Source organism: Haemorhous mexicanus, chromosome 20, assembly GCF_027477595.1.
Source record: "Haemorhous mexicanus isolate bHaeMex1 chromosome 20, bHaeMex1.pri, whole genome shotgun sequence".
Lineage (NCBI taxonomy): Eukaryota > Metazoa > Chordata > Aves > Passeriformes > Fringillidae > Haemorhous > Haemorhous mexicanus.
The window spans coordinates 12,116,492-12,143,468 of NC_082360.1; the positions used below are offsets into that span (position 1 = coordinate 12,116,492).

The 26,977-nt window shown below is 42.4% G+C and overlaps 3 protein-coding genes across 9 annotated transcripts in view; 1 reads left to right on the forward strand and 2 right to left on the reverse strand.

Moving 5' to 3' along the window:
* The window catches only part of FASN (fatty acid synthase), a 41,333-nt gene extending 20,291 nt beyond the window's left edge, over positions 1-21,042 (reverse strand). The window contains exons 1-17 of the mRNA XM_059864150.1: positions 20,890-21,042; positions 15,003-15,149; positions 14,321-14,473; positions 12,594-12,767; positions 11,552-11,752; positions 10,998-11,120; positions 10,230-10,345; positions 9,857-9,991; positions 7,026-7,485; positions 6,480-6,667; positions 5,455-5,644; positions 3,940-4,034; positions 3,404-3,538; positions 2,903-3,106; positions 1,285-1,400; positions 669-844; positions 138-329 (exon numbers count right to left, since the gene is read on the reverse strand). Coding sequence (XP_059720133.1) covers positions 138-329; positions 669-844; positions 1,285-1,400; positions 2,903-3,106; positions 3,404-3,538; positions 3,940-4,034; positions 5,455-5,644; positions 6,480-6,667; positions 7,026-7,485; positions 9,857-9,991; positions 10,230-10,345; positions 10,998-11,120; positions 11,552-11,752; positions 12,594-12,767; positions 14,321-14,473; positions 15,003-15,129 — 2,785 coding nt within the window. The 5' untranslated portion in view covers positions 15,130-15,149; positions 20,890-21,042. The remainder of the gene's footprint in view (positions 1-137; positions 330-668; positions 845-1,284; positions 1,401-2,902; positions 3,107-3,403; positions 3,539-3,939; positions 4,035-5,454; positions 5,645-6,479; positions 6,668-7,025; positions 7,486-9,856; positions 9,992-10,229; positions 10,346-10,997; positions 11,121-11,551; positions 11,753-12,593; positions 12,768-14,320; positions 14,474-15,002; positions 15,150-20,889) is intronic.
* Positions 21,043-21,176: 134 nt separating this feature from the next.
* The window catches only part of SLC16A3 (solute carrier family 16 member 3), a 44,769-nt gene continuing 38,968 nt past the window's right edge, over positions 21,177-26,977 (forward strand). Inside the window, exon 1 of one of the 2 annotated variants that reach the window (XM_059864167.1) lies at positions 21,177-21,408. The gene's annotated coding sequence lies outside the window, so the exon portion shown is untranslated. Of the gene's footprint in view, positions 21,409-25,127; positions 25,381-26,977 lie in introns of those variants that run through there. The other variant, XM_059864170.1, reaches the window with a different exon arrangement.
* Positions 24,669-26,977, reverse strand: part of CCDC57 (coiled-coil domain containing 57) — a 28,842-nt gene continuing 26,533 nt past the window's right edge. For all 6 annotated transcript variants that reach the window (XM_059864162.1, XM_059864164.1, XM_059864166.1 and 3 more), the window contains one exon: positions 24,669-25,077. In XM_059864162.1, the coding sequence (XP_059720145.1) occupies positions 24,854-25,077 (224 nt within the window). In that variant the 3' untranslated portion in view covers positions 24,669-24,853. The remainder of the gene's footprint in view (positions 25,078-26,977) is intronic.

Genomic DNA, 26,977 nt, shown 5'->3' on the forward strand with positions numbered 1-26,977 from the left:
TCCTTTGCTCAGTCATGCTGCACTCCTCTTTAGTCTCTCTCCTGCATTCCTCCTCACTTTTCCCATGCATTCTTTTCCTCTCACTCCCTCCATCTTCACTACACAGTTGTGCAGTAATACCAGCACTCCTCACTCACCCTTTTTGGGAATGATAGTTGCCTGATGAATTGTGACATCTTCGAACGTAACAGCCATTTCATCCATGGCCACACCAAGAGACCGTGCCAGTGTTCGCCAAGCCAGCACAAGGTACCCAGTAGCAGGATACAAAACTCTGCCATCAATGCAGTGACCAATCAAGTAGTGGTCAGGAGAGTCAGGACTCACATCTGTCAAAAAACAAAGAGCAGAATAAAAATAATAAAAACACTAACAAAGAGGTTTTTCCTCCTCAATATCTACAAGAGGCTCTAGTTTCCCCAACTATCCTGCCTGACAATATGCAGCTCTTCATCTAAAGCAACAGAGGTTCCTGGTTTGTTCATGTTCTCTCATCCCACTTCAGAAACAGATACATGTTTTTGTCAATCCAAATCAAACATTTAAGCTTTAGAGGATGGCTTCCAGGATGCTGTTTTAAGTATTCTTTTCTTACTTTTACAAAAGGAAGCAGACAGGTAAAGCAGGAAAGTGACAAGCAAATAACAAGCCCCAGATGAGCAACACACCAATATTGTAGACTGAACCAGATGCAGAGCCTTTGGAACCTGCTTGAAAGTCTTCAGCTTTCGGAACATCCCAGTCCTGACTGTGGTCCCATTTGATGCATGGAGAAATAAGGGGTGTTCCCACAGGGACAGGGTATTCCACAGATGGGAACAAATTATTTCCAAGAACATTTATCCTAAAAAGACAAAAAGAATCAAGACATGGGGGAGGGGATGGGAAGAAAAAGTAAGGAAAAAATATGGTTATAATACTTAGGTCAGGCAGTAACTGGTCTCAGATTCCGTGTCTGAGATGTACCGTGAACACTCACTGCAGCCAAATTTGTAATTAACAGACTATAAGATGCAAAATTTATTTCCAGAAGCTAGTGCCAGGTTCCTAGGCCTTTAAAATGGGACTCCTCTTTAGAAGGCACCTTCCCTGACCAAGCAGTCTCTAACCCACAGGAACACTTCACAAGTGAGCATGCTAAGTGTGTAAAGCACAAATGCACATCCCATTTACTTCAAGGTTTCTTGAAGGAATGTTTGATTACATGTGAAGACACGCACATTAGAGAAGAGACCTGAATTCCCTTCTGTTATCCCACTCACCCTCCTCCCCTAGTCTCCTTACCCAGTTAAATGAATCTTGCCAATCTGTGTTAGGAAGAACTCCAAATTATTTTTGTGATCTTTCTTCATCAAAGGCAGAATGGTGCAAGTTGGTTTCAAAGTTCTCTTCAAGATAGCCTGGTCAAGCAGAATCCATAAATCACTGGTGGAAGGCATTACTTCCTACTTTGTCTCTGAATTTTTGTCTATAGGTTCCAAACCACTTACATATCTGTGCCAAGAGATCTGTGCTAGCTGCTGGCACATACACCACTTTAACAGGGAAGGGTACCCTTCCAGCAACCCAAGCTGTTGCACATCTAATAAAGCAGAACCTACAGAATATTAATGTAATTCTGCCAAAACACAAATTTCCCTCTCCCAAGAAGACTGTGAGGTGAAACCAAAACCTGCACTTGAAGAACTACTAAGTCACCTTCTCATGCCTCCCACTTGCACACACTCTCTCGCCAGGAGCAGCACCTTAGAGTCTGAAGTATCCTAGAGCACTTTTCAAGCAAAAGCTATTAGACCAGACAACTCAGCCTTGAACACCTGACCCAATTTTTATCTTCTCTTCAATTTGATCCTGTGGTCTTTACATGAAAAAAATCAGGATACTTTCAAACTCAGACAACGAAGTCTTAGCACTTGCATTAGAGTCCAAAACTGTTCAATGATTTCAACCTGAGGCATACAGTCTCTATTGAAAAAAATATATGCCAAATTTTAAAACTGCACCTTTAATTCTCCTTTCAAGTCACTTCCAAAGCTTAAGACTAACATGACATAGTAAAAATACACTGGATTGAAACTAAGAAGCACTGTGTAACTATTAATCTTGATCATGAGTAACTACTATTCTTTCTAAGACTTCTCCTCTTGCGTGCCACTGACCAAATAAAAAAGACCAGTCCTTGAGACTTAAGGTAGAGAGACAAGACCACACCACTGATCTGGAGGAGCAAGTATTTCCCAATGCACCTCATGTTCTGCATTCTCTACTATGGAGCTAATTCCACAAGAATCAATTTTTATAGGGCTGGGAGAAAACAATAATGATCTGATCTCACTAGAGAAAGGAGTTTAAGAAGAAAGTAAGCTCCTGTGGTTTCAGTCTACTTGGTCTAGAAGAGGGGAAAACACCACTATTATCCACCACGTTTTAAGACAAAACCTCAACCCAAATTCAGAGTACAGATGGTAAAAGATTTTTTTCATAGAGAAGGTCTGTTAAGTCTTTGCATGTCTCACTCCACCGTAATTTTTGCATACAGTCTCCATTAGATCCAAACAATGAAATGCTTTCCTTACTCATTATGCAGTTCAGAAAGCTGGCTATCAGTTATCTGAAGTGCATAGGAACAAATAGCAGCAGTAATGTGAATGTCTGGGTGAGGAAGTGGTAGTGTTTTAGGAATTTTTTATTTTTAATATTAACACACACCACCCCATAAAAAACCACAAAGAAACAAACAAAAAAACCAAACTTTAAAACTGGGAAAAGCTCAGAAGTACTGAGGGAAGCAAATACTCTAAGAACTAGGGGGAAAAAAAAAGCTGCAGTCTTCCCCTCAAACTCCTTGTAACAGCATGATACTACTAATATAGTGTCATACTGTAACAATCAAATACGATACCTGTAAAAGAGCATGTGGAGCAATCTCTACAACCACAGCATTCTCTGGAACATGCTTCAGACCTTCGTGGAACAGCACTGGATTCACAAGGTTGTTCACATGGTACTCTGCAGAGGAATTCCTAGCCAGATCACCTTGCCACTGAGATTCAGGGATAGATGTACTGATCCATCGTGCTGAGCGAGGTTTAGGGTGTGGAATGACCTACCAAGAGTCAAGAAAGAAGGACAGGAGAAAGAGTTACAAGTCATAGAGAACAACAGGATTAGCAAAAGCAAGCAGTTCCTCCTTTTTGCAGGTCATTTCGCAGGTTGATTGCTCAGGACACCCTCCTGCTCCAGGCCAAGGGATTTCAAACATTAGATCTTACAGAGGTCTACATGCTCTTCAAGAGATTTTCTTTTCCTTCTGAAAAAAGGAGACCCCTTAAGCTCAACGTAACCTATAGGCAATCTAGGTGTCAGAGCATAAGCCATACAAGCCATGGTTTGGCAATATTACCTTCTTCAGAGCATTGAACAGTGCTGGTGCAATAGAGGCCATGTAATGGGAGTGAAATGCGACACCAGCACTGCGCACCTCCTTTGCGAACACACCCTCTTTCTTCAGTTTGGCTACAAACTCATTCACAGAGTCCTAAGAAGAGAAACATAAGTGAACTAAGAGAGTAGCTCACAAAATACTAGGTATCTGTACAAGCCACTGTAGTCCCTCCATACCCTTCATCAGTTACCATTTAAGGGGAGCCACAGCAGCAATGAGGTTATTGCCCTTCTCAGTCTTATAATTTATCATCCTCTATGCCCATGGATATAAGAGATTTTATTACTTAGCTTACTGAGGCACTAATATCACTTCCTCTCACAGACTATTTGAGTGTGTAAGTTTATACAACATACTATGTTCACTCTACCACTTCAATCCAGCTCCCCCTTCCAAGCAGCTGAACTCTAAGTAAGCTTCATGCTTTCTTCAAACTTGAACTTCACAGGTCCTACTCACAATCCCAGTACACACTATATCAGTTCCATGCTCACCAGAGGCCCCGAAACAGTGACAGTGTCCTCAGAGTTGTGACAGGCTGGTACCACATTTGGAGGACAGCGTTGTTTACACTCCTCCCATGTCAGACCTGCAGAAGGAAGATAATGGGACAACAAAAGTGTTTCTAGTTATGAGTCTCATAAGAGGAGGAAATCTTAAGTGTATAGTCACTGTGCTCAATTCAGCACTTTGCAAAATTGGGAAATACTTGCAAGAGACTGACAGGCACCTCCCTCTCCCCTCCAAAGCAATTCTGCAAAAGCTAAGAATATTCACCCTAGAGCTTTACCATTACATTTATCACAGTTAAGATGAACACAAGGCCAAATCTTTGCACCATCCCATTAATGAGTGAGGTGGGAGTAACCCCCACACTTTCAAAGAAGCTACAGAAGTGGTTGTTTAGTCTCATGTTGCCATTAGTTTCTAGGAGCCAAGCCCACGCGTACTCTCCCCTGCTCTAGCTTGGAATGCTGAGAGACACAAAATAGCCATACAAATCAGAAACTCTAGCGGCATGCCAGGTTAAATTTGAAGCATCTGATCATACGTTACACATATACAAGTCACAGGAAGAACTTGAACTCAACATCAGATTATCAAAAATATACTATATGCAGATTTCCAAGTTCTATGATAAGAAAGTGCAATTTATTTCATCTCAAGGGTGGAAAAAAGCTAAATTAGGTAGGTAGTCCTTTGTAGCTTTTCCTAAATTAAGAAATCTGAGATTATAACAAGTGTTCTAATCTAACAGACTGCATTACACCTGCAACAACTTTTCTCCAGTGTTTCAGGTTTTAATTGACCACTGCGTCCAATAAGAAACAGAACAACAGTGCTAGCAATAATAATTTTACTTTTATGCATGTAAGTCACTATAAAGTCGCACTACAAAGCAAAACTGCTGGGTCCAAAATTTTACATGACAGTGGGCAAAACTATATGACTTACACAAATACAAAGTAAAGCTTGTTCAGGAGAAAGCCTAATAGCACTTGGGAATAAGCTATTAGTAGTTAATTCCACTAGCTAGCTACCCACCACATCACAGTGGCTTACGGTTTCCACATCTCATTACTCCTGCAGACAACCAGAACTCTCCTTTTGAAAAAAAATTTCAAAAAAAACCCAACATACATACACACATCTGTGTGTGTATGATACATATCTATCAAGAGCCAAAAAACTCAGTGCTTTACATTTTTACCTCGTTTCAAGGTATTATTTATGAAGCCTGTCATTGGCCACTTGACAATAAATCTCTCAATTTCCACTTAAATTTTGGATGGTTACCAAAATCCTGATGTATTCCAGGACAGAGATCACTTCCATTTTACCCACTTAAATATCTAAGAACCTGTTCTACATCAGAAGAAAACAAAGAAGAGGCAACAGTGGCCAACATTTTATAGACATGATAGTGTCAGAGACCAGTTTTATCCCAATGACATACAACAGAGATCAGGTGCACATTCCTGTATCGCTCTTTTGGTAAGAGTACCTACCAACAGCAGCCATTCCTCCAGGTGGCAATTTGGCCTCTTTAACGCATCGTCCCCGCCAATAAGCGGCAAGAATGGCTTCTTCATGACTTAAGGAGTTGTCTGCATAGCCACAAGCTAGTTCTCCCACTGAGTGGCCCAAAATCCCATCAGGATGCAGACCTGCAGCCTTCAGCATATCAATCTGAGCAATCTGCAAGCAGAAGTGAAATTACTGATTCCATGCCAGAGCAAGCAGGTGTCAGGCCTTAAAGGTACACAGCAGTAGCAAGTACATAATAAACTTTTTGGTACAGACATTCTTGTTGTCACTGCCTTTTTCTCCCCCCATAACTACAGCTCCATCCTCCTTTCAAAGCAATCCCAAAAATCATCATGCAACTCCAGTATTGTCTGGGCCTCTTCACAATGTAATTTTCCACTGAGAGAAAATATTTCCAACAACACTGGGCTGCCAAGAATGTATCTGTACAAAGTAAGAGTCTAAGACCAGGTTTCCAGATCACTTTAAAAGCTTGGCCTCCAGTCTATTAAGAAGCCATGAATAACACATTGACACTCAGAATCATGAAGATGTTCATCCAGCTTGACTTTGTTCACTTGCAGAACAAATTTTAGAAGACATTAAATGGAACCTTGCTCCTTGGCACAAACATTTGCCGAAAACTTAAAGACATTCCTAAAGTTCTTAGCAGAAGAAACTGTGCCACATATACACATGGAAACACATGCAAATCAGTTCAGACTAATATTAGTCCAAACATCCGGTAAGTAAAACGCAGTGAAGCCAAGACTATCTGTACCAAAAAGTTTGTTATGTACTTGGAAGTGGCAAAGCACAAAACTGTCAAGGACACAATGCACTCCCTCCTCTCAGAGAGATATTTCCAACAGCTGACACTTGCTGATTACACAAAACAAGCTTCCATTAATTGGTATAAATGTTACCAGCCAAACAGACACATCAGCAGAAGGTGCTTATGTAGATTGAGTCCACTACCCCCCTCCCCTAGCCCATTGGGTCTTGCCTGAACAGCAGCTAGTCCAACAAATGCATGAACAGTGTCATCAAATGTGTTCTCATTTGCTTGCAGCAGCAGGTCTGAGACCTTAAGGCCTGTGCTCTTCAAAGCCTGATCTGAACGCAATATAGACTGGTGAAACAGATCCAGCTTCATAAGGCTCAGGCCCATGCCTTTCCACTGTGTTCCCATGCCTGCAGAATAGGCAAGGAGAAAGGGAGCTTTTAGTAATACTCTGAAACAGGAGCAGACACAATACACTTTCCTCTGGCAGTTAAAGAATTCTAACTAAGAGCAAAGCATTTTACATTTCTTACATTCTTTAAACTGGGCACTGCTTGTTATATGCTGGGCTTTGCTATAATCAGAAGACAGCTAAGTTGGAAGGTTTTGCTAAAATACAGAAAAAGCAAGACTCCTAAGCATGTCACAGAGTTGCAAAATATTTCCTCCTGCTACACTGTAAAATAACATTAGAGCACAGAATACACTTGCTCAAGCCCCAGATCTTAAGAGGAATAGAAAAGCCTGGACTCAATGCTGCACACCTACCTGAGCATATGTACCAGAGTGGTCTACCAGATGCTTGAACTTGCTGAACCTCTTTTATGTCACTTTCAGTGCCAACCAGTGTGTAGCCCCTGTAGGGCATGGAGGACACAGGAACTGCAGAGATATCGCTGAGCAGGCTTACAAATGGGCTGCATTCTCCATGTTTTCTGCTCTCTTGAATTAGTGTTTCCACAGCTTCCTGGGTTCTGCCAGAAATCTGAACCAGCCTTGGCATATTACTAGTCTCCCGAGGTTGGCATTTGTTCTTATTTGGCCTCAGAATGACGTGAGCATTAGCACCCCCAAAACCAAAAGAGTTGATACCGATAAGGCCGCCTTTCACTGGTGTTGGTTTACAAACTACCTCCAGGGAGCCACCTTGTAAGGCAGGAATATCTGGATTTGGGGTATTGAAATGAAGATTTGGAGTCCACAGCCCATGTTCCAGAGAGAGAATGACCTGAAAGAAAAAACAGAGTGCTCTGTGCTCCACATTGTCTCATGACAAACATTCTTCTGTTGTTTTTATTTTACTACAAACGACCGTGTAGCATATTCTGAAGCAGTTCTCTATGTTTGGATGAAGGGACATTTCAGAGAATAGCATTATTGATGTTACTGAGGTGGCAACTGCATCGCCTAGGCAAATTTTCAGACCATGCAGGAAGTCAGCAGGGAAGTTGAGCATAGTAGCATAGAGTTTAGCTTCCAGTCTCTAACTGGCAAGCCATGCAGTCTTGCTGGAAAAGCAGCCGAGGTACTAAGACTATCACATCATTTTCCCCTTTCAGATCCCATTCCTTTACCACATCCCACTTCATCCCTCCCCAGTCACACACAGTCACAAATCCTCTTCCTTTTTGAAACAAAATGCTCCTATTTCTTGCTTTGCTGCAAAAGAATCAAGCTGAAGCACTGGTAAAGAAGTCTGCTTGCTGCTTTACACCCATTTTCTGTCTTCTTGATTCAAAAAAGCAGAAACAGCAGACTGGGCAGATCTGGCAGAGCCAAAGGAAAGTACTGAAACAGTGTGAGGAACAAAATATCTGTGCCAAAAAAATCCAATCAGTATCAGTAGCTTCTCTCTACAGACAGCTCGTGACACCAAGCCCACATTCATCTGCAGAACAAGCCCAGCAAATTGCAGGCAACAAGGTCAGCTGCAAACACAGTGTGCTCTGTATGTTCAGCAGTTCCTTCATCACCCCAGAATGGTCAGAGAGACATATTGTCTTGGGAACTGCTCTTCCAAGCTGACTATCAGACATGGCAGCTTACCTGGGAGAACAACCAGTATAAATATACAACTTCACACATGGTCAACATGTTTAAAGCTGTAAGGATTTTCATGCACACTGTCCTACACCTACAATATTATGCTCTTTGAATGTGCTGCTGCTTTACACAGATATATAGTGTACTTCAGGCTTGCCATGGTTTCTACCTAGGTTTGATAGCACAGTACAGTGAGCATACCACCAGCGCCACCAAAAAGCTTTGTCTTTGCTGCAAAGCAAGTGATTAGACAGGCTGAGTAATTCAAAGATGCAAGTGAGTTTTCCCTTCCTTATCAGAATGTGACTGAACAGGCCTCAGCAAGCCTTAGTTCATTCCTACCTATGCATATAATTAATGGATTCACTTAAAGTCTGAAATCTGATACTTTAAATATCAAATTTACTGATACCTCACATAGCAGCATGTTATGGAATTCCAGAAGAAAACACTTACACAAACTGAAGACGCACTGAGACAGTTACCGTCTAAGAAAAACTGGTTTTGGTGTAGAGGTGGGGGGCAACAGTACCTCAAAGTTATGATCCTGTCCTGACAGATCACAGAACCACACTAAACAAACTGTTACATACAACACAGTATGGATTGAGAAGCTTACTTTATGACTAGGCTATCATTTTTTCTATGAAGAATGTGTCAGTCAGAGATAAAGGCACTAAAAAACCCTAAACTTTTCTCTACAGAGAGATGGACACACTGCTATTGCTGTGCAGGTGAGGCTACTACACAGTGAATTGTATTTGGGTCACAAGCAACCACTCTGAAGAGTCTAAAATTCTAGCAGTGGCAGTATATGTGACTTTGGTTTGCAGGGTTCTATGGTAATAGGCTTACAAGCAAAGTGTGAACATTAGCTAGCTCTCTGCTAAGCAGTTTAGCAGCCAGAGCCAATAGATGACTGTCTGCCTATAGCAGTAGTTAGCAAGCAGGTTGCTAAGACAGACAGTTATTCATGCTGGTAGCCTCATCCCAGAGAACTCACCTGGCTTCCTGCCATCCTAAGAGAGAAGAGGAAGAGATGATACATCCCTGGCAGAAAGCCAGAAGATCAGCTGCTCTTTTGGCATTGAAAGCCCACACTGCCTCTCATCTTTGGTCACTGTCATCTACTCCAAACATCTAAATCCCTCTACATGTATGTGCCTCAAACCCAAACGACTTGCAGCAGAGCTCTGTTGGAAGGTCCAGTGTAAGGACTGACAAAGTAAACAACAAGGATTAACAAAAGGATCCCAAAGCCTTGATTCTGAGCAGAGCTACACTCCTACAGAATTCAGTAGGAAGCGAGAACTGAAGTGCGTGTGAACACAGAAGAGGGCCACCCGAGCTTTTGGTGGTTTACAGGACAGCCACCTGAGCTTTTAAAAGTATTCACGTGTGAGGCAAGTAGTTAATGAGAAACACCTGAGCTCTTAGAATTATCAGTGAACATTTTACCCTGAATCAATGCAGATTTTCCCTAAACCAAACAAACAAACCCCCACACATTGGTGTTACCCACCATCCCAAATTTTTCTTCTCAAGTCTCCTGTTACCTTGGCTAACGCAGCAAGCCCCGAGGCAGGCTCTGGATGACCCATATTTGACTTGGTTGATCCGATCAACAGTGGCTCCCGCTCACAGTCACAGAAGATACTTGTAATGCTGTTTAATTCCTGTGGATCTCCAACCTAGTATGAAGAGAATCAGAATGGCTATTAGCCAACACTTCCAAAACACACCCCAAAAGAGAAATCTGAAAAATTATGGTGTTTGGGCAAAGTCCAAAAGTTGTGAAGCAGGATATAGTCTACTAATTGGAAGAAAGCAAAAGGATTTTACTTTGGGAAAACAAAGAATAATTTAATGGAAAGTGTGGCAAGAAATGCAAGGGAAGAAAACACTCAGTCCCTAAGGGACCATACTGACCTTGGTGCCTGTCCCATGAGCTTCAATATACTCCACTTCTTCAGGTTTGACACCACTTTCGCTGTACAAAGATCTGATCAACTTCTTCTGCATCTCTCCAGATGGAAATGTCACACCTAGGATCAAAATTGCCATCAATTCCACTCTCCTATCAGGTGCTTCCTGTTCTGATTTTAGCATCCTTTCATTTACTTTGGGCTGCCAGGTCTCTCCCCAGATAAACAAACTAAACTAAAGACCTTTTCACCATGTTCTTAGCACCAAACTCTCTAGCTCTTTTTAAGAAGAGCAGAGGAACCAGAAATTAACCTTAAGCAATGAGTTAGACTAGGGTGGAAAGATACTGGTTAACAGAATACTAGATGTCTAGGTTAAGTAAAACATGTGAAGTTTTGTGTCACCACAACTGGAGAGCAGGAGAAGCTGGACAACAGTAGGGTAAGAGCTTTAAGTCATAATACTCTACCTACATTTCTACCATCACTGCAGAAGTTACTGCAGAGATGTCCTGAGGAATGCTAAACTAGCAAGAGAACATTGCTGTTAGGTCAGTAAAAACCACCACTTTTCTCCTTTAAGTTCTTTAAAGACCAGGGTCCTGAACTTTGCATTATCAAAACCAGAAAATGAAAAAAAACCACAAAACCCCAAACACAAAAAACCATTCTAAAACATCTAAAGAACCCCACAACAGATCATTTTTTATGGCAAAGACTCTAGACTGAACAGTTCTGTAGGTATCTCACTTTTCAGCAGCTCAAGACCTACCTTGCTCCTTAAAGCCATCAGTGTTAACTCCAGCATTTATGATTGTGGCATAGATCCTCTTAGCCATAGACCTCTTGGTCAAAAGAACAACGACAGCAGCTTCAGAGCGACAATATCCATTTCCTGAGAACAGAGAGAGAACAAGTCACAACTTTTGCTCTGCTTTGTAAAATGTTGCCAAACACCATGCAGGAAGATTATTGCTTATAAGAGACTGTTTTGAGAATTTGACATATCTATTTCTTTTAAAGAAAAATGTCATGACCTAGAAAGACACAGTGCTCATCACAAATTTCACAACAGAAATTTTCCATCAAGAGACAGCTAATTTTTCTCTCCAGAGGCAGAGGGATGAACCATATGGTATCAGTTTCTTCCTCACAGTTAGTTTTCCAGGTTCAATGGAGGATGCAACATAGATCAGGGTATAGCCCAAACAGTGCACATTGGAACAACAACAAAGTTAGCTCTTTGCTGTATTGAAAGAGTAGCTGGTCACAGACTGTACAATTAGTTATTCTCATACAACATAAACTTTTGTATTTATGCCTTACCTGAAACATCAAAAGCCTTGCAGGCACCATCAGGACTAAGCAGACCCAGTTTCATGAACTGCACAGATGTGTTGGGTTTCAACAAGAGGTTGACCCCACCTACTAGGGCTGCACTGCACTGCCCATGACGAATTGCCTTATAAGCGTTTTCCAGAGCAACGAGACTAGAGGAGCAGGCTGTGTCAACAGCTAGGCTTGGTCCTTAAGAAACATAAGGAAAAACAGCCTTAATTTCCTAGATTCTTCTCCAGAGACTAGAGGATGGGATTACAAGAAACGTATTAAAAACAATGTTAAATAAGAGTCGCTTTGGAACATACCACGTAAGTCTGATGCAATGGGAGACTAGAATCACCATCTCTGCCTACTTAGAAGGTAAGGCATGAGAAAAATGGGAAAAAATTGTGAACAGATTTGCTTTAAGGGCATTTTTAAAAATTCTGTCTCTCCATCAAAAAGAGAACACAGCTTTACAGGAAGTCTCATCTAATTACCCATTTGCATCAATAAAAATCCCTCGTCCTTCCTGATACTGCCTTTGCCATTATCTCTGCTCTCTGCTGCAATCCACATCAACTACCATTTCTCCATTCCCTTCAATACCATACATGGATTGAATTATACCCATGCTGGCAATTGCATCATTTCTGCGGCTCACCTACTTCTTCCACTTTACTCAAAAAAAAAGCCAACTGCTACAGTCAGTAGCAGTTTATCTCTGGTCAAGCCGACTTCCAGGTATCTTGGTACCAAATAGCAGTCTAGAGGCCATAAAAGCTTCCTGACATCACCAAATTTCAAATGAACACCAGCTATGCCCAGCAGCAGCAGCTGAGTTATAAACCCTTACAGGGAGTCCTATCATATAGTCACTACGTATTTTTTACTTTTCATACACTTCCTAAGAACAGTTACATGCTATTTTCTCTTTCCAAAAGGGGTCTCTGCCATAATATCCATCCAATCCTCTACAGCAACTGTGGTACAATCATGTTGAAATTGCAATTGCTGATCAGCATCAACAGGTTTGGGGGACACTTACCTTTAAAGTCAAAGAAGTAGGAAATCCTGTTGGCAAGCATAGCACGCTGACAGCCAGTCATACTGTATCCCAAAAGCTCTTCTGGATCTTGGCTAAGGGCTTCACCAGCTTCTGACCCACTGGAACCAACCCATACACCTGTGTCTGTGCCACGGAGGGTGCCCGGATTAATACCTATGGGGATTGGAAGGTAGATTACAGTAAACAAAATGAAGGGCAAAATGGGGAGATATCAGGTACACTGGCACCAGTTCACCAAAAACTATTTATTGCCCCTTTCTGTCAGGCCTGCAGCATTGTTCCCTTACCTTTACTAACCTTTCAACAGTTTCAACTGCAGACCTTACATGTCTTACTTCAGAGTCCATCAGAAGTTTGATATTGGCTTTCAACCAGAACATACTTTGCCCTGACAAAGCTTTTCAGCCTAGCTGGGCATTGCTAGAGTCTTGTGTACAAAAGTGCATGGACTACGAAAAGTACAAATGCTGACAGGAGAAGCTAACAGTAGCTTCTTTCCAGTAGAGAGAAAAGGAGCAGACTGAATAGAAGAAAAATACGGCACATGAAATGTCATGTGAGCACATGAATATCTATCTCCAGCTGAAATCTGGAGTACAAGACAGAAATGAGAATTCTTAAGTATAAAAACAGCCAACAAAAAACCAGAACAAGAAACAAATTTGCTCTAAAAAAACTATATAGCAAGGTCAACTGTCAGAAATCTCTGCTGTTTCTTCTCTGTGCTTAAGGTGTCCTGGAGACAAATATTCAATCTCCAGATGGAGGCTTAGAAGCAGAGAAGCAAAAGTTCATTTCAGTAAGTTACAGAATGTTAAGTGTTGGAAGGAACCTTAAAAGATCATCTAGTCCCAACCCCCACTGCCACAGGCAGGGACATCTTACACTATACCAAACTGCTCAAGACCCTACTCAACCTGGCCTTGAACACTGCCAGGGTTGGGGCATCTGCAGCTTCCCTGGACAACCTGTTCCAAAACCTCACCACCCTAACAGTAAAGAATTTTTTCCTCATATCTAACCTAAATTTGCCTTCTTTCAATTTGTAACTATTCAGTACTAGTGAGGTGGTTCCAGCTTTTTCCCCATCTGCTTATGTTCTGACATGAAACTGATTAACATAAAGAATAAACTTCTTGGCTCAGTAGACAAGTAACTCAAAATCTCAAAACACTGGCAGTGACAGAAGAGAGAGGCTCCTATTTCTAAAAGCACACTTCCTAGGAAAGCCTTCTTTAGAAACAGATCAAATGCTACAGGTTTTCCAAGAATCTGGGCAATAGGCAGGAATACATTGGGCCATCTGTCATTCTTTTAGACCAGGCATGAGAATTCTAATCAAATCACCCTTCTTTTCCTTTTACAAAGGAATTAGTATGGAATGTTAGGGTAGAGCAAAACATAGAAAAGCTCTAGAACCATTGACTGTTGAAGTGATTCTGTCATACTTGTTTGTGGTTGTACCATACGATGCAGGTACAGATTTGTTAGCAGTCAGCATTGATTTCTTTGTCTGCATTCCAGAAACAACAGCTTTCTTCTAACCCTTATACTAGGATCTGGTAACCTCATAGCATGTCTTGGATCTCCTCTCTAATGTGATGGCTTTCCCTTGTTAGAGTTCTCTTCACACAAGTGCATGTCTACACTTGTTACACAGAGACAATACAGCTTAATTCTTCCTCTTCAGTCATTCATCCACTTACCTCCATCCAAAATAGCTTCATAAGAAACTTCCAACAGCAAACGAAGCTGAGGATCCATTGTGTTAGCTTGTTTGGGGTGAACCCCAAAAAAAGATGCATCAAATTTGCTTAGGTCCTTGAGCTTTCCATTTCTCTTGGGCAGTCCATAAATTCCTGTGAAGAAAAATTTGACACTGAATCCCAAAATACATAAATGGCGAAGCAGCTACAAGCTGAGACACAGTACCGAATGACCAGAATGACCACAGTTGATTTTCAGTTACACATGAAACCTCACTCCCCTGTGCAGTACTCAGAGGGCTGCATGAGTATCTACTGACCTACCTCATCTGGAAATGAGAATGCTGCATTAGCAAAAACAATTGTAATTTTTAGGACTCTCCTGGTTATAGCAGAAAAAGACATTTATCTAGTTTAACCATTTTTACTTTGGCAAGTTGTACCAAGCACATATAGTCTAAATGGTGGTTCCAGTCAGTCACCAATTAGAAGAAAAAGAAAAGCTGATTTTGACTTCTGCAAATCACTTCATAAAAGTATTCTGTTACTGAATTTCTTGATTCTTGAATTTCTTAATTCAGGTCTGGAAGGATTTTGATCTCACAAATTCTCTTTTCATAGGATAACTCCTCTAAAACACTCAGAACTCAGGGCTCCAAAAGGAGGGACAATAAGCACTCACCTGGTTTCCACCTCCGATCATCCTCTGTAACCATATCAACTCCATTAAGCAGGTTCTCCCAAAACTCTTGCAAGTTCTCAGATTCTGGCAGCCTTCCTGCAATGCCAGCAATCACCACGTCCTCCATCTCTTAACTTCTCACTATTCCTGAGATCCACAAAGCAATAAGGCTAGTAAGATTTCACACAGAGCAAAGTATATGTGTCTTGTCTTCCTGACATGTTGTGACAAACAAGCATATTTGCAGGAACACCCACACAGAAACAGCCCATTGAGTCTCTACTATTTAAAAAAAAAAAAAAAAAAATCCCAACTAATCAAATGGACCATAAGACCCATGGGGTTGATAAAGATGAAAAAAAAAAGATCCCGAAGGAACATCAGGCTCTCAGAACCATCAGTTTCTACATGACAACTAGAAAATGAGTAAGTCTACCTCTACTAAATGCAGAGCCTCTGTGAAGTCAGCAAAGAAAGATTAACATGATGGAGCGCAGGTGGGTGGAGAAATTATGAAATACACATAGTAAAATACATAATTACAAGGCAAACCTAACAGGTAGCAAAACAAGTTCTACAATCATTCCGAAGTTAGATGCTAACTTAAGAATCAATAATCAAAAGATTTGTTGGATGTGAAAAAAAAGAAACCCCAAACAAACAAAACTACAAGACTGCACAAAACCACCCCCCCCAAGTAAGTAACACAACCCTAATCCCCCTCCATTAACTCTGAGCAAACAAAAACCTGACTAAAAACCCAAACCAAACCTACCAACCAACAAAAAAATAAACAAACCCCAGAGTTTGTTTCTCCTCTGGGTTCTCACACAGAGGAGAAAACCCACACAAAGCACAAAGATTACAGTACAATTCAGCATAATTTTAAATGTTAAAACCAAAGAATTGTTACATTTAAAGTGTTTCCTAACTGGACCCTGCACTGCCACGTTTAAAGAACTGAGAATGCAGTACTGACTACACAATAGAGGGTGGTGCTTTAAGATATGCTTCGGCAGAACAGATCTGGAATACAGACAGGATGAAGACCATCAGCTGTTGTCCCAAGAAATTTGCATTCAAGACTCCAATCTCAAATACCACAGGAGAGCATCATGCTGCATAACATAGCATGGCAGGGCACCTGTATCAGACCACAGCACCAAATGACAGCTTGTATAGTACACTCCTTAATATACTTTTTACTGTAGTAGAAGATAAACAACTAAGTAGAGAGGAGGCAAGTTAACTTGATGCTTCAAGTTAAATTCAAGTTATAATTTTAGATCCTAAGTAGACAAGTTAAAAGGGTAGGGGAAATACCCATATATATGGTGGGAGTTTTTTTAAATATGAAAATAAATAAAAGTTGCAGCTGCAGGAACCAAAGAGAAAGTAAGCATTCACAGAACTTCTTTAAATAATCTCTTTCTGGTAAGCAGGGGCAAAATATTCTTTAATGTGTGGGATTTTAAACAAGTTAAAAACACAAAGGAAACTAGGCATTCAGACAACTACAAGGGTGCCTTAATAACTTTGAAGGAAAAGGTTTGTTACGAAACACCTGAAGTTTGACTTCCATCAGGTATTATGCTACATAGTGGCATGCAGACTCATTGCTTAAGTGCTGTTGGTGCTTGATCATCTTCTCCAAAATACAGCACTAAGGGGTACTCTCTGATGAGTGCTTAGTGGCTGTTTTTCCAACTCATGATGTTTCACTTGGGCATTGTTTTGCAGCCTCTTTTGGGAATTCCTGATGCTTCTGAGGAAGAAACAGGGCCCCTCTTCTATCCACGGACTACATTACTCAGGCAAAATGACACTTTCCCATAGCTGCATGAGGTTGCTGGGCTCTGCAGAAGGAAAGCAGAGCCCTCTGCACAGCTGAGGTGTAGCTCTGCCAGAATGTAACACCACAGAGGCTGCCCGATTTCTTTCGCCCTTCTTTCCGTCAGCAGTAATCTTGATTCAGATCTGTGGAGTAACTGTGGAATTATGCAATACCTAACACTGAAGCAGATGATTACTTCACCCAGTCCATTCCTTCTGGGAGCAGAAACAGAAGTGATCCCACAAGGACATCTTGGATTTCTAGGTCTTGTGTCAAACACCCAAACAACAGAAGGCCTATTCTGCTCTTGTTCATTTAAAAAAAGAAACACTAAGGGCCAAATTGAGCAAGGCCCTTACCGAGAAACTAGTCCCGAAAACTTAAGTAGGCCCAGTCCACTCAGAGCTGAAGAGCTTTTCCACTCACACAAAACTAGTAAGTCAGTTTTATTACTGGCTTCACCACTGTACCTGTAAAAACCAACCTAGGGCCACAAGTCTACTACACTTTTAGCATTTCTGTGCTGGGGCAGGGAAAAAGAGATCTTGAGCACAAAGTTCACTATTTAGGCTTAAGGCATGGGATACAAAAATGATAAATTAAGTATGACTCAATTTTATACCTCAGCTCTTTGGGTGATGATCTCTAGGACGAGAAATAAAATTTCTGTTTCAGGGGACTGAAACATGACTTATTTGATTGTTCCTTCTCATCCCACATCTCTTTCCCTGGAGTATCAGAGAAACTCTATCCAGGTAAAACCAATTGACAAAACATTGCTTTCAGACAGTGAAGTAATGAAACTCATCAACAAAAAAATTTTTGCCAACTTGTTATGAATGTAGTTGAGCAAGAGTATGTCAAAGGTGGAGAAAAAGATGCTGCAGTAATCAAAATTAGAAGAATAAGAGCCAAGAAGATAATTTTAACTTGGGTAAGAAGAGCCACAAATTAAAATATTTTAATACACAAAGAACCAGAAAGATTTAGACTTGCCACAAAGAGCTCCAAATGCATACATCTAAGATAAAATACAAATTATGGGTTCAGCAGCAGACAGCAGAGAGGATCTGCTGGTGGAAAACAAGAGTGGTCCGAAGAAAAGTCATGAATATTAAGCCAACCCCGACTAAACAGTGATTACAGTAGTTGCTACAGCTACCAACAATGTTTTCAGTCTTCCTTGACAGATAGTAAGCAGAGAAACCATTTTAACGTTGATTGACTTTGCTCCCAGATGGTGCATTGCATTATTATTTTACTTTATTAGAGACCTGTTTTCCATGGAGCATTTTTTTACTATACTCAGAAACTCAGTACATTGACAGTTTTTACAAGTACAAGGCATAGCACAGATCAAGAAAGAACATTTATTTCTAGAGATGTTTTAAAGGAGGTTAGACTACAGATAACATACAGACTGCTCCTACAACTTCTGATGAATGAAGAGTTCAAAAGCAACAGGTCCAAACAGGAGACAAAGAAGATAAAGAGGGACAAACAGGACTCTTCTATTTCTTAAGGCTGTATTTTCTGAATCCAACCAGACATCTAACATTCCTCTTCCTCAGTTCATACTATGCTTTTGCTTAAATTGAATTGTGTGAATTTTCCTCAGACAGCTAGTGTTTTTGAATGGAGAGAAGCAAACACACCACAGTCAACCTTTCCTCCCTCTGTGGAAGTATCAGTGCAGTAGACACCTCAGTTAAGCCTAAACTACCATCTTGCTGGATTTGCACAATATTTTTTAGCAATTTTATTGTGTTGCTGACTCATTCAGTTTGTGACCAGTAATAACTAACAATCCCTTCTGGTATCAAAGCTACTCTTATATTGAAATGCTCTTTTCTATTGCATTTAAGACACCAAAAATTAATATAAAAAGTATTAACCATAATTTTCTACCATCCCTGGCAGCTGTACAACTTTTTTACAATACTTTTATCTACTGTTTCCCTACAGAAATAACCCTCTGGCCATTAAGCATATAAGCTTATAGAGGGAAAGAAAAGCCAAAAAATTCAAAACCAAACTATAAACAAAGTGAAGGTAAAATCTGATGTCTTTGCCCACTCATACCTGACTTGCCAACCACTGGACACACTTATTCTGCTGTAACTTCTGCTGCAACCCTAGGGTTTGGTGAAGAAAGGAAGGGGAAAGGGAGGGAGAAACAGCTGTTCGCAAAGAAATGACAAAACTCAAATGTTGTTTTGCCTGATGCACATTTCCTTTTCTTAGACAGGATCAAAATACTTATTTCACTGTTATTTTGATAGCTGTCATCATGGCGGGACAGAATCCTTAAAGTCAGCTCTGCTATTGTTTCCAGACAGTCCAAATCTTCATCTTTTCTGGCTCTCTCTTTATTTTACAATAAAACACTCATGACTCCTCCATAGCTTTCCTCAGCACAGATATTGACAAAAGGACTGTTTTATTTGTTTTTCAGTATGATTACATCACAACCCAGGTTTCCTAATCTCTGGTTATAATAAACAGTCCTTACATAGAAATTCCACTTATGAAGAGTTATAATGCTTGCCTCCAAAAACCCCATTCACAGAATAGAGGCAAAAAGTCTGGCTATCATTCTTTTGACAGCATTTGGCTACCATCAATCTGTATGTTACAGACTCAATTCAACAAAGACCTTTCAAATGCCTCTGCTTCAGGTAAGTATTTGTCCTGTCAACCACAACACAAATAAAAAGAAGTAGAGTGTGTTTATATTTAAAAAGCATTACTTGGGGGGAAACACAATCTGGCTCAAATCTGTTACTGAAGAAACAGTAAGTAAGTTAGGCTTTACTCATGGAATCAACACACCTGGACTGATTCCCAATGTAAAATATCTGCTCAGAACAGCCCTCATTCTCTTAATTCACCCACTAAATGCAGACTTCAGCAACGTACTATTCTTCTCACTTTGTTTCAAGGAGGATAGAAGCTGCAGGAAAATCCTTTGCTCATGTGGCTTGAGGTTTCTTCTCCCATTTTTTAAGACAAGACATGCTCCAAAGCCCCCAAAGGTGGTCTGATGGAGTAGGCAAGTTAATTCACACATCCTTAATACTGCCTGTTTAAATTTAAGAATCCAAATAAAGCTATTGGCCAGGACAATATGCATTCAGTATCTTATAGGGCTGTATTCCAGGGAAAAAATGTGGACTAAGAACCAAGCAGGTGCAAAAACAACCAAAGAGAAAAGATGATCACATTCCCAACAGAACGCATCGTCAAATCCATAGTGGTGTACGATTACCGGCCTATTTCATGTGGGCCGTTGGTTTATACTGAAGTGGGAAAGAACAGTTTAGCAATATACACGGCACGTTTTCTCATGTGGATTCCCAGAACCTATTGGCAAGTCTCCCTTCCCAATATCGAGCGCCGATATCCTCTCGTACAAGCTTCTTCAGCCTGCCACGACCGTGCCTTCGCGCAAAGCCGGTACGGCGTGCAGAACGCAGTGGCCCCGGCGCCCACCCGAGGCAGTGCGGAGCTCGGCGCCCGAGCTGCTGCAGCGCGAGGCCGCCCGGCCCGCGGCGGGCGCGGCCCCTCACGCAGCCGCAGCCGCCGGGCGCGCGCGAGAACTGCGGGTAGCGGGGCCCGGCCGCGTCCCCGATCCCGCTCGGCCCGGCTGCGAGGGGTCGCGGCCGTGACGGCGGGACGGTCCCCGCCCGCCACCAAGATGGCCGAGCGCCAGCACCACAATACAGCCACCTTGCCGGGCGGGCGGAGTGGGAGGCTGCGGCGCGGCAACCAGCCGCTGAGGTGGGGGACTCTCCCCAGAGCGACCGCGCTGGGCCACGGGAGAGCGACCCGCAGCAACAGGGCGCGGCGACCCCAGGGCTGGGGAGCAGAACCTTCCGGTCGCGCGGACCGAGCCCGCGGACTCCCGCTGAGCCCAGGGACCCTCATTGCCTACCCGGCGTAGCGGGCAAGATGGAGCCTCCCCAGCGCACCCGCGGGGCGCAGCGGCCCGCGGAGCCTGGCGCAGAAACTGCCGCTCTCCTGACCACGCCGCACCCGCTGTCCCTCCGATACCTGCACAAGTGCGGATGGCTTCGTGTCTGTAAGACTCTGTCGTCAGCTCAGTGCGGGATCGAGATGCTGCGGGGTGGACGCTGCGGCGGCTGGTGCCGGTCTGCTCACGGCCGATACTCCGCGCTCTCCTCACTATCTCCCTCTAGCTCCCACTCCTATTTAAGCAGTCGCCACCTCCAGCGGCCACGCCACATGGGCTGACAGTTTACGCCTCGCCGCAGTCCAATGAGAGCCGGGGCAGGGCCGCCCCGGTCAGACCCGGGGTGATGCCAACCCCTGCCCGCCGGAGCCGCTCCACGGGAGGAGGGGGCCCTGGCCAGGCCGGGGCGGACACAGGCGGACTCGCTTGCCCGCGGCACCGGGCCAAGCTCTCGCGCCCCGCCCCGCCCCGTACTGGAAGCCGTGGAAGGCTAGGCGCTGCGGGCGTGCCTGGCTTCGGCCTGGCCTGGCCGGGGACGGGTCAGCGCCGACCCCCCGTGGACGTGGACCTTGTCGTGTCCCTCTCCCACCTCCCCGCGGGTAGGTACACTGTGGTGCGTACGACCGCGCCGTGCCGGCACCGTGGCTCGGCAACTGAGGCGAAGGCTCGGCGGGCGCCGGTCCAAGCCCGGACGGATCGCGCAGCGCCCGCGCGCACCCACGGCGCACAAAGGGAAAGGACGCGGGGCAGGACGCGCAATCCCGGGACGGCACCCAATGCGGAGGCGGGGGCACGTGGGCGGGGGCGCGGCCCTGCCAATCGCGGGGCCCGCGCGGTGTTGCTAAGCGATAAGGCGATGTGGTGACGGCTGAGGGGCGGCTGGGGCCGCCGGCAGAGCGAGCAGCGCCCGTCGCTCTCCGGCGGCGGCGGTCGTTCACCCCGGCGGAGCGCGGTCCCGGGGTTACCACAGGGCAGCAGGCACGCCGGCCAGGGATGCGCTGCCCCGTGCCCAGGCCCGTCGCGCCGCCCTCACTGGCGGCAGCAAAGCGAGTCCGGAGGCGGGGGGCGGGCGCCAGAGGTTCCCTCCCTGCCGTGCCCCTGCTACGCCCCCCTTCCCACCGGAACGGGGCGGGTCGCTCTGCGTGTGGGCGCCTCTCGTCCGCTTTCCCTTAACTTGCACTCCTTCAGTTAAACCCGAACAGTAACGAATCTCAGTTTTCTTCTGTATTGCCTACGACTGCCACTCCGAAACAAAAAAGCCTTTCGGTCGGCAAATGTGGGCTTGACACGGGGGTGCAAGAAAGTCCCCCCTCCTTGTCTCTCCTTTGGTTTGGGGTTTGGGGGGGTTTTTTTGAACTGGCTCTGGGCAGAGGCCCCGCTCCCGGCTCACGCTTGCACTGCCGCTTCGCAATACAGCTCTACTTACACCTTCTCGGGGCAGACATTTTGCCTTTATATATTCCTCAACATAACAGGTTTTTAACCCTTTGATAAGGACAGCAATAAATAATGTCCTCTTTTACCTTTTCAGTACTCTGTGATCTGAATTCTCTTCTTAGTAGGCATTCCTTTCTTTGTACAATTCATTAGTATCCACAGTAGTACATTGCTGCCACTCTTCTAATCTGCTTCTTAGAAATCAGTGCCCAGTTTGTTAAATATTTTTGTCATAAGAGAAATGTATGAGTATTTTTCTGCTATATTTAGTACACCCTTAGCACAACTGCCCCACACACAGCGTCCATATTATTTATTATTATGCATATTTTGTTAATTTTCATACTTACATGCTATGTTCTCAGAAGTACTCTGAAACAAATGTTCAATAACTGAACTACTTTTTTTTCTACCACAAGTAAAATAAAATGAAACAACCCAGCTATCATCTTTCCTTACCTACAGTTGACTTAAGGAAACCTGTTTCTCAGGGAAACTGAATATTAAAGCTGCGTTACTGGCAAGAGGTCTGCATGAACAGGCACGTCAGTTGATATGGGAGGGGGAGTAAGTGGGACACCACACCAAACAACCACAAAAAAACCAAAAAAAACCACCAAAAACCCTGAACCCCAAACCAAAACAAAAAAACCCCACCCCCCCCAAAAAACCAAACAACAGAAAACCCTCAAACAAGCAAAGAAAAAAAATAAAGCCACAGAAACCTGCATACAAACGTACACAATGGCATTTCTGAAGTCTGCAGCCCATCAGCTTACACCCACAGTGTAAGGAATAAAGAGAAATGTTTTCCAGGTTCAAATGTAGTATTACAAATTTCATGGAATGAACTGCTCTTTTATGCTGCTTTTAACACATGCACAGAATCTCATACCACCTAACTATTGTGCATCTCCGTGGGTCAATATTAAACATGTAAATAACAAAAACATTTTCAGGATGATCTACAGCTATTATAAAATCTAGAATTTACACATTGAGTTCTAGAAATAACCAGTGAGTGCTTTAACTGGTGTGATCTGGGCCAAAATTCCTGTAGTTGTTAGAAACCACTATGCTTTGTGCTGCAGAAAGAACTCATTCAGGGCCTGGTTCAGCGGAGTGCATCATGTTGCCCTGGCTCATGAACAATGTTGAATCAAATGGCAGGATTTTCAAGTAATGAAAACGTTTAGAAAGAAGCTCACAAGGTCTCTCAGGCCTTATATTAGCTTAGCAACATCTCACAAAATTTCTTGCAGATTTAGCATCTGATTTTAATATCACTGCACATTTGCACTAAAGCAAAATATTTTCAGCAGGTAGTACAAAATAATTATTCAAATTCTCAAATGGATTACTACCACATTATCAGGTGCTGAAGAGAACACCTCTTTGCAAAGAGTATCAGGCAAGCATTTCTATAAAAAAAAGCTCCACAAAAAATGACACTCATGGATAAGTAGCTCTCTTCCTTCATTTATCCTTTTTAGATTTTATATATTTAGCAGCAACTGATAAGTATTATTTACTTCAGTGCTACCACCTGCAGAATCACAGAATCTCTTCGATTGGAAGGTACCTCTTGACATCACTTAGTCCAAGCCCTCAACTCAAGGGTCAGTTGGAACAGTCTGGCCAGGCCCATGTCCAGTTGGGTTTGTAGTATCTCCATAGACAGAGACTCCATAACTCATCTGGGCAATCTGTTCCAGTGCTTGACCACAATTAAAAGTTTCTTACTGAATTTTTCATGTATATTTCCTTTACTTATAGGAAAGTTCTGTAATATCCCAGGACAGCTCAGCATTACTGGAAATGCTACAGAAATACACTGATTACTTGTAATAGTGTCCTGGCATGATCATTACTACGTAGCTATCCTTTCTTACATCACAACTCATTCAAGTTTTCTTTTAGTTTCATCTGTTTTAAGACTTACTTCTAACAACATGTCTGTATTATTATGAATATATGATTCTAAAATTGTAGCAGTGTTTCTTGCTGCTTTGAAGTCCATACAATCTCTTGTCAAGGGAAAATACAATCACTGGTGTGACAGTAGAAATTTAATTTTATATTCTTTCATGCTCTCTGAACAAGTGGAAAGAGCTACAGAAGATGATAAATAATACAGACTCAGATGCAATCTTTTGAAACCCCTTTCTTTCAAGTAGAAAGATAGCTGCACAGGATTAACGGTTGCATTGTTATTTAGAAGACAAGTAGGTTGAGGCATCCCACTTCTAAGCTTAAATCACATCTACAGTTTCTCAACAAAACATCTGCTGAAGTCCTGCAAGTCCTGCCTGAAGGCACAATGCCTATGTGTTAACTGAGCATTTCTAAATTCATGATGCAAGAAAATCTTAACATATATAATTAAAATAAATCAGTATTAACAATGAAGACTGTAACCTCATAATGCACACAGAATAACCCTTTATTTTAGGCTTCACTGTATGAAACAGGGTATTTGTTCTCTCTTCTGGCTGCAAATATCTCAACCTGACATACAAAACTGAGGCTGATAATTAGACCTGATATACAGATGTTTAAGTAAGTTAATAGCAAGTGTGAACCTACAACATGCTGACAACATAGAAATCAGTCTTTAATATTGTAATTGCGGATTTTTGTCATGCTAGAAGAGATTTTTGGTTTTAACAGATGAGCACAAAATAAACTCCTGGATTTTAACTTCTGCTGAACTTCCAGCCTTTTTCCTCTAACTGTCAAATCTTCAGCTGATGTTTCAAGTTTATCCTTGGCTTTGACATTTTGCCAAGATTCTTCAGATTGCTTGATTGAATGTACAACTTCAAAATCCCCTGCTCAAAAAACAGACAGAAAAATACTTAAATACTTTGTAGTTATGTTTGCATTCAATTATTAGATTGAATAGTTGAAGAGAGCTTGTTTACTCTTTTCCTCTAAATATACTGCTGCCATAGTGCCACATTGTCAAAATCTTATATTACCAGGACCATTTCTGTACATAGGAGCCCAGAACAGTCCATTAAGGCTTGCCATACTGATGGTATAACAAAGTATCTTCTGCTCAATCCTCACTTCATCTGTACATGTTCGTTCTCCGTTAGCATCAGACTGCTTGAGAGGAAGACAGCTGGAAGGTCAGTGTAACAGTTCAAGTCAAGCATTACCCATCTGTTCAGCTGTTTTAAAACATCATCTTTTACAAGTTTACCCTTCTCTCCATTGTGAGAAAATGTGTTTGGATATGCATGATATAAAAGACTCGGGGGTAGCTCTGTTGGCTTGACAAAGCTGCATTACTACCATTATCTTTTGGGTCTTTTTTCAATCTTCTTTCACTTAGGAAAGCATTTAGTATGTAAATCTTTTGGTTTTGTTATCTAATGTATCTGTCTTTACAGAAAGGACTAACTCAAAAAGAAACATCTTTGTTTAGGAAGCAGTGGGACTCTGACTGGTACTTATATCAGTCAGAGTCCATCTTGCAGTTCTCACATAATTCTCCAAAAACTATTATCTCCAACTAACTGAACTTCAGTCTTATCACAGGTTTCTTTAGGTAAGATAAGTGAAACTGTTCAACCACATTATTCACTGTAAACTGTAGGTAATATTTACACGGCCCCAGCCACTTAACCCTTATTTTTCAAGGCATTGAGACTTTAACTTCAGATTTTCTGTGGAGAGCCAGAGCGGACAGCAGAAGTAGTCATAATAAACCTGTGATGACACACACTACAGTATTCTGTACTAGTTTAATTTTATAAGCATCACAGTCTGCAGTCCCAGACACTACTCAATCACAGCAAGAATAAAAGGTGAACAAATTGACAAAGATCAGCTACTAGTAGGAGAAAGTAAATTTTCAAAGTCCATTGAACATGGTAGAAAGTCTAAACAAAATTCTATATAAAGGGAAATACAACATGTTCCTGAATTACAGAATTAATTGATCAATTGAAGGTTTATAGCTCTACGCAAAGCATGACACTGTGGCTAATGTCAAAACATGACACTTTTCAAAATAATTTTATACAGTGGCTTAGCTTGAAACAGCTGTTCACTCATGTGTGATCTCTGCACTGAATCAGCTTGGTGACAAAAGCTCAGTGGACTCTTGAGCTGTGGATGCGATATCTAGTTGTTCAGCTTGCCACCTAGTGGTTTCCTACAGATGTAGAAGGTATGAAAGAGGATGCTTGAGCCCATGAATATTGTTGGGTGTATTTTCCTGGATGGGAAATGGACTTTGATCATTAGAATACCTCTCCCACATCTGGCAGATAAGAAAGCAGAATTTCACAACATCAACCATTTAGAAAAGTGCAGGCAGCAGTGTCTGAAAGGTATTGCTTCAAAGATTCCCGTCTTGAGCAGGAACAGCAGCAGAATAATACTACTTCTTGTTTGTGGTCTAAATAACAGGAATGAGCAGATCCAGTGCTCCATAGCACACAGTTAACACTGTTAACTCTCTACTTACAGACAGTCTGTTTTTTAAAATATTCAATCAGTTTTCAAGGGCCTTTTGTATTCATCCAAGGGGATGACTTCCAGAAATTAATGTGGGAGGCCCTAATTGTGTAATTCCAAAGGCAAAGTAACCAAGCACCAATGCATGACATGCATCCCTTCCTGTGAAGACTTCTGTATGCTTGTCTCCTGTCATTAGTAGAGAAACTAGTTGTAACTAGTAAAGGCTACTTAGTTAGGTATTTGGAACAACTGCACAGA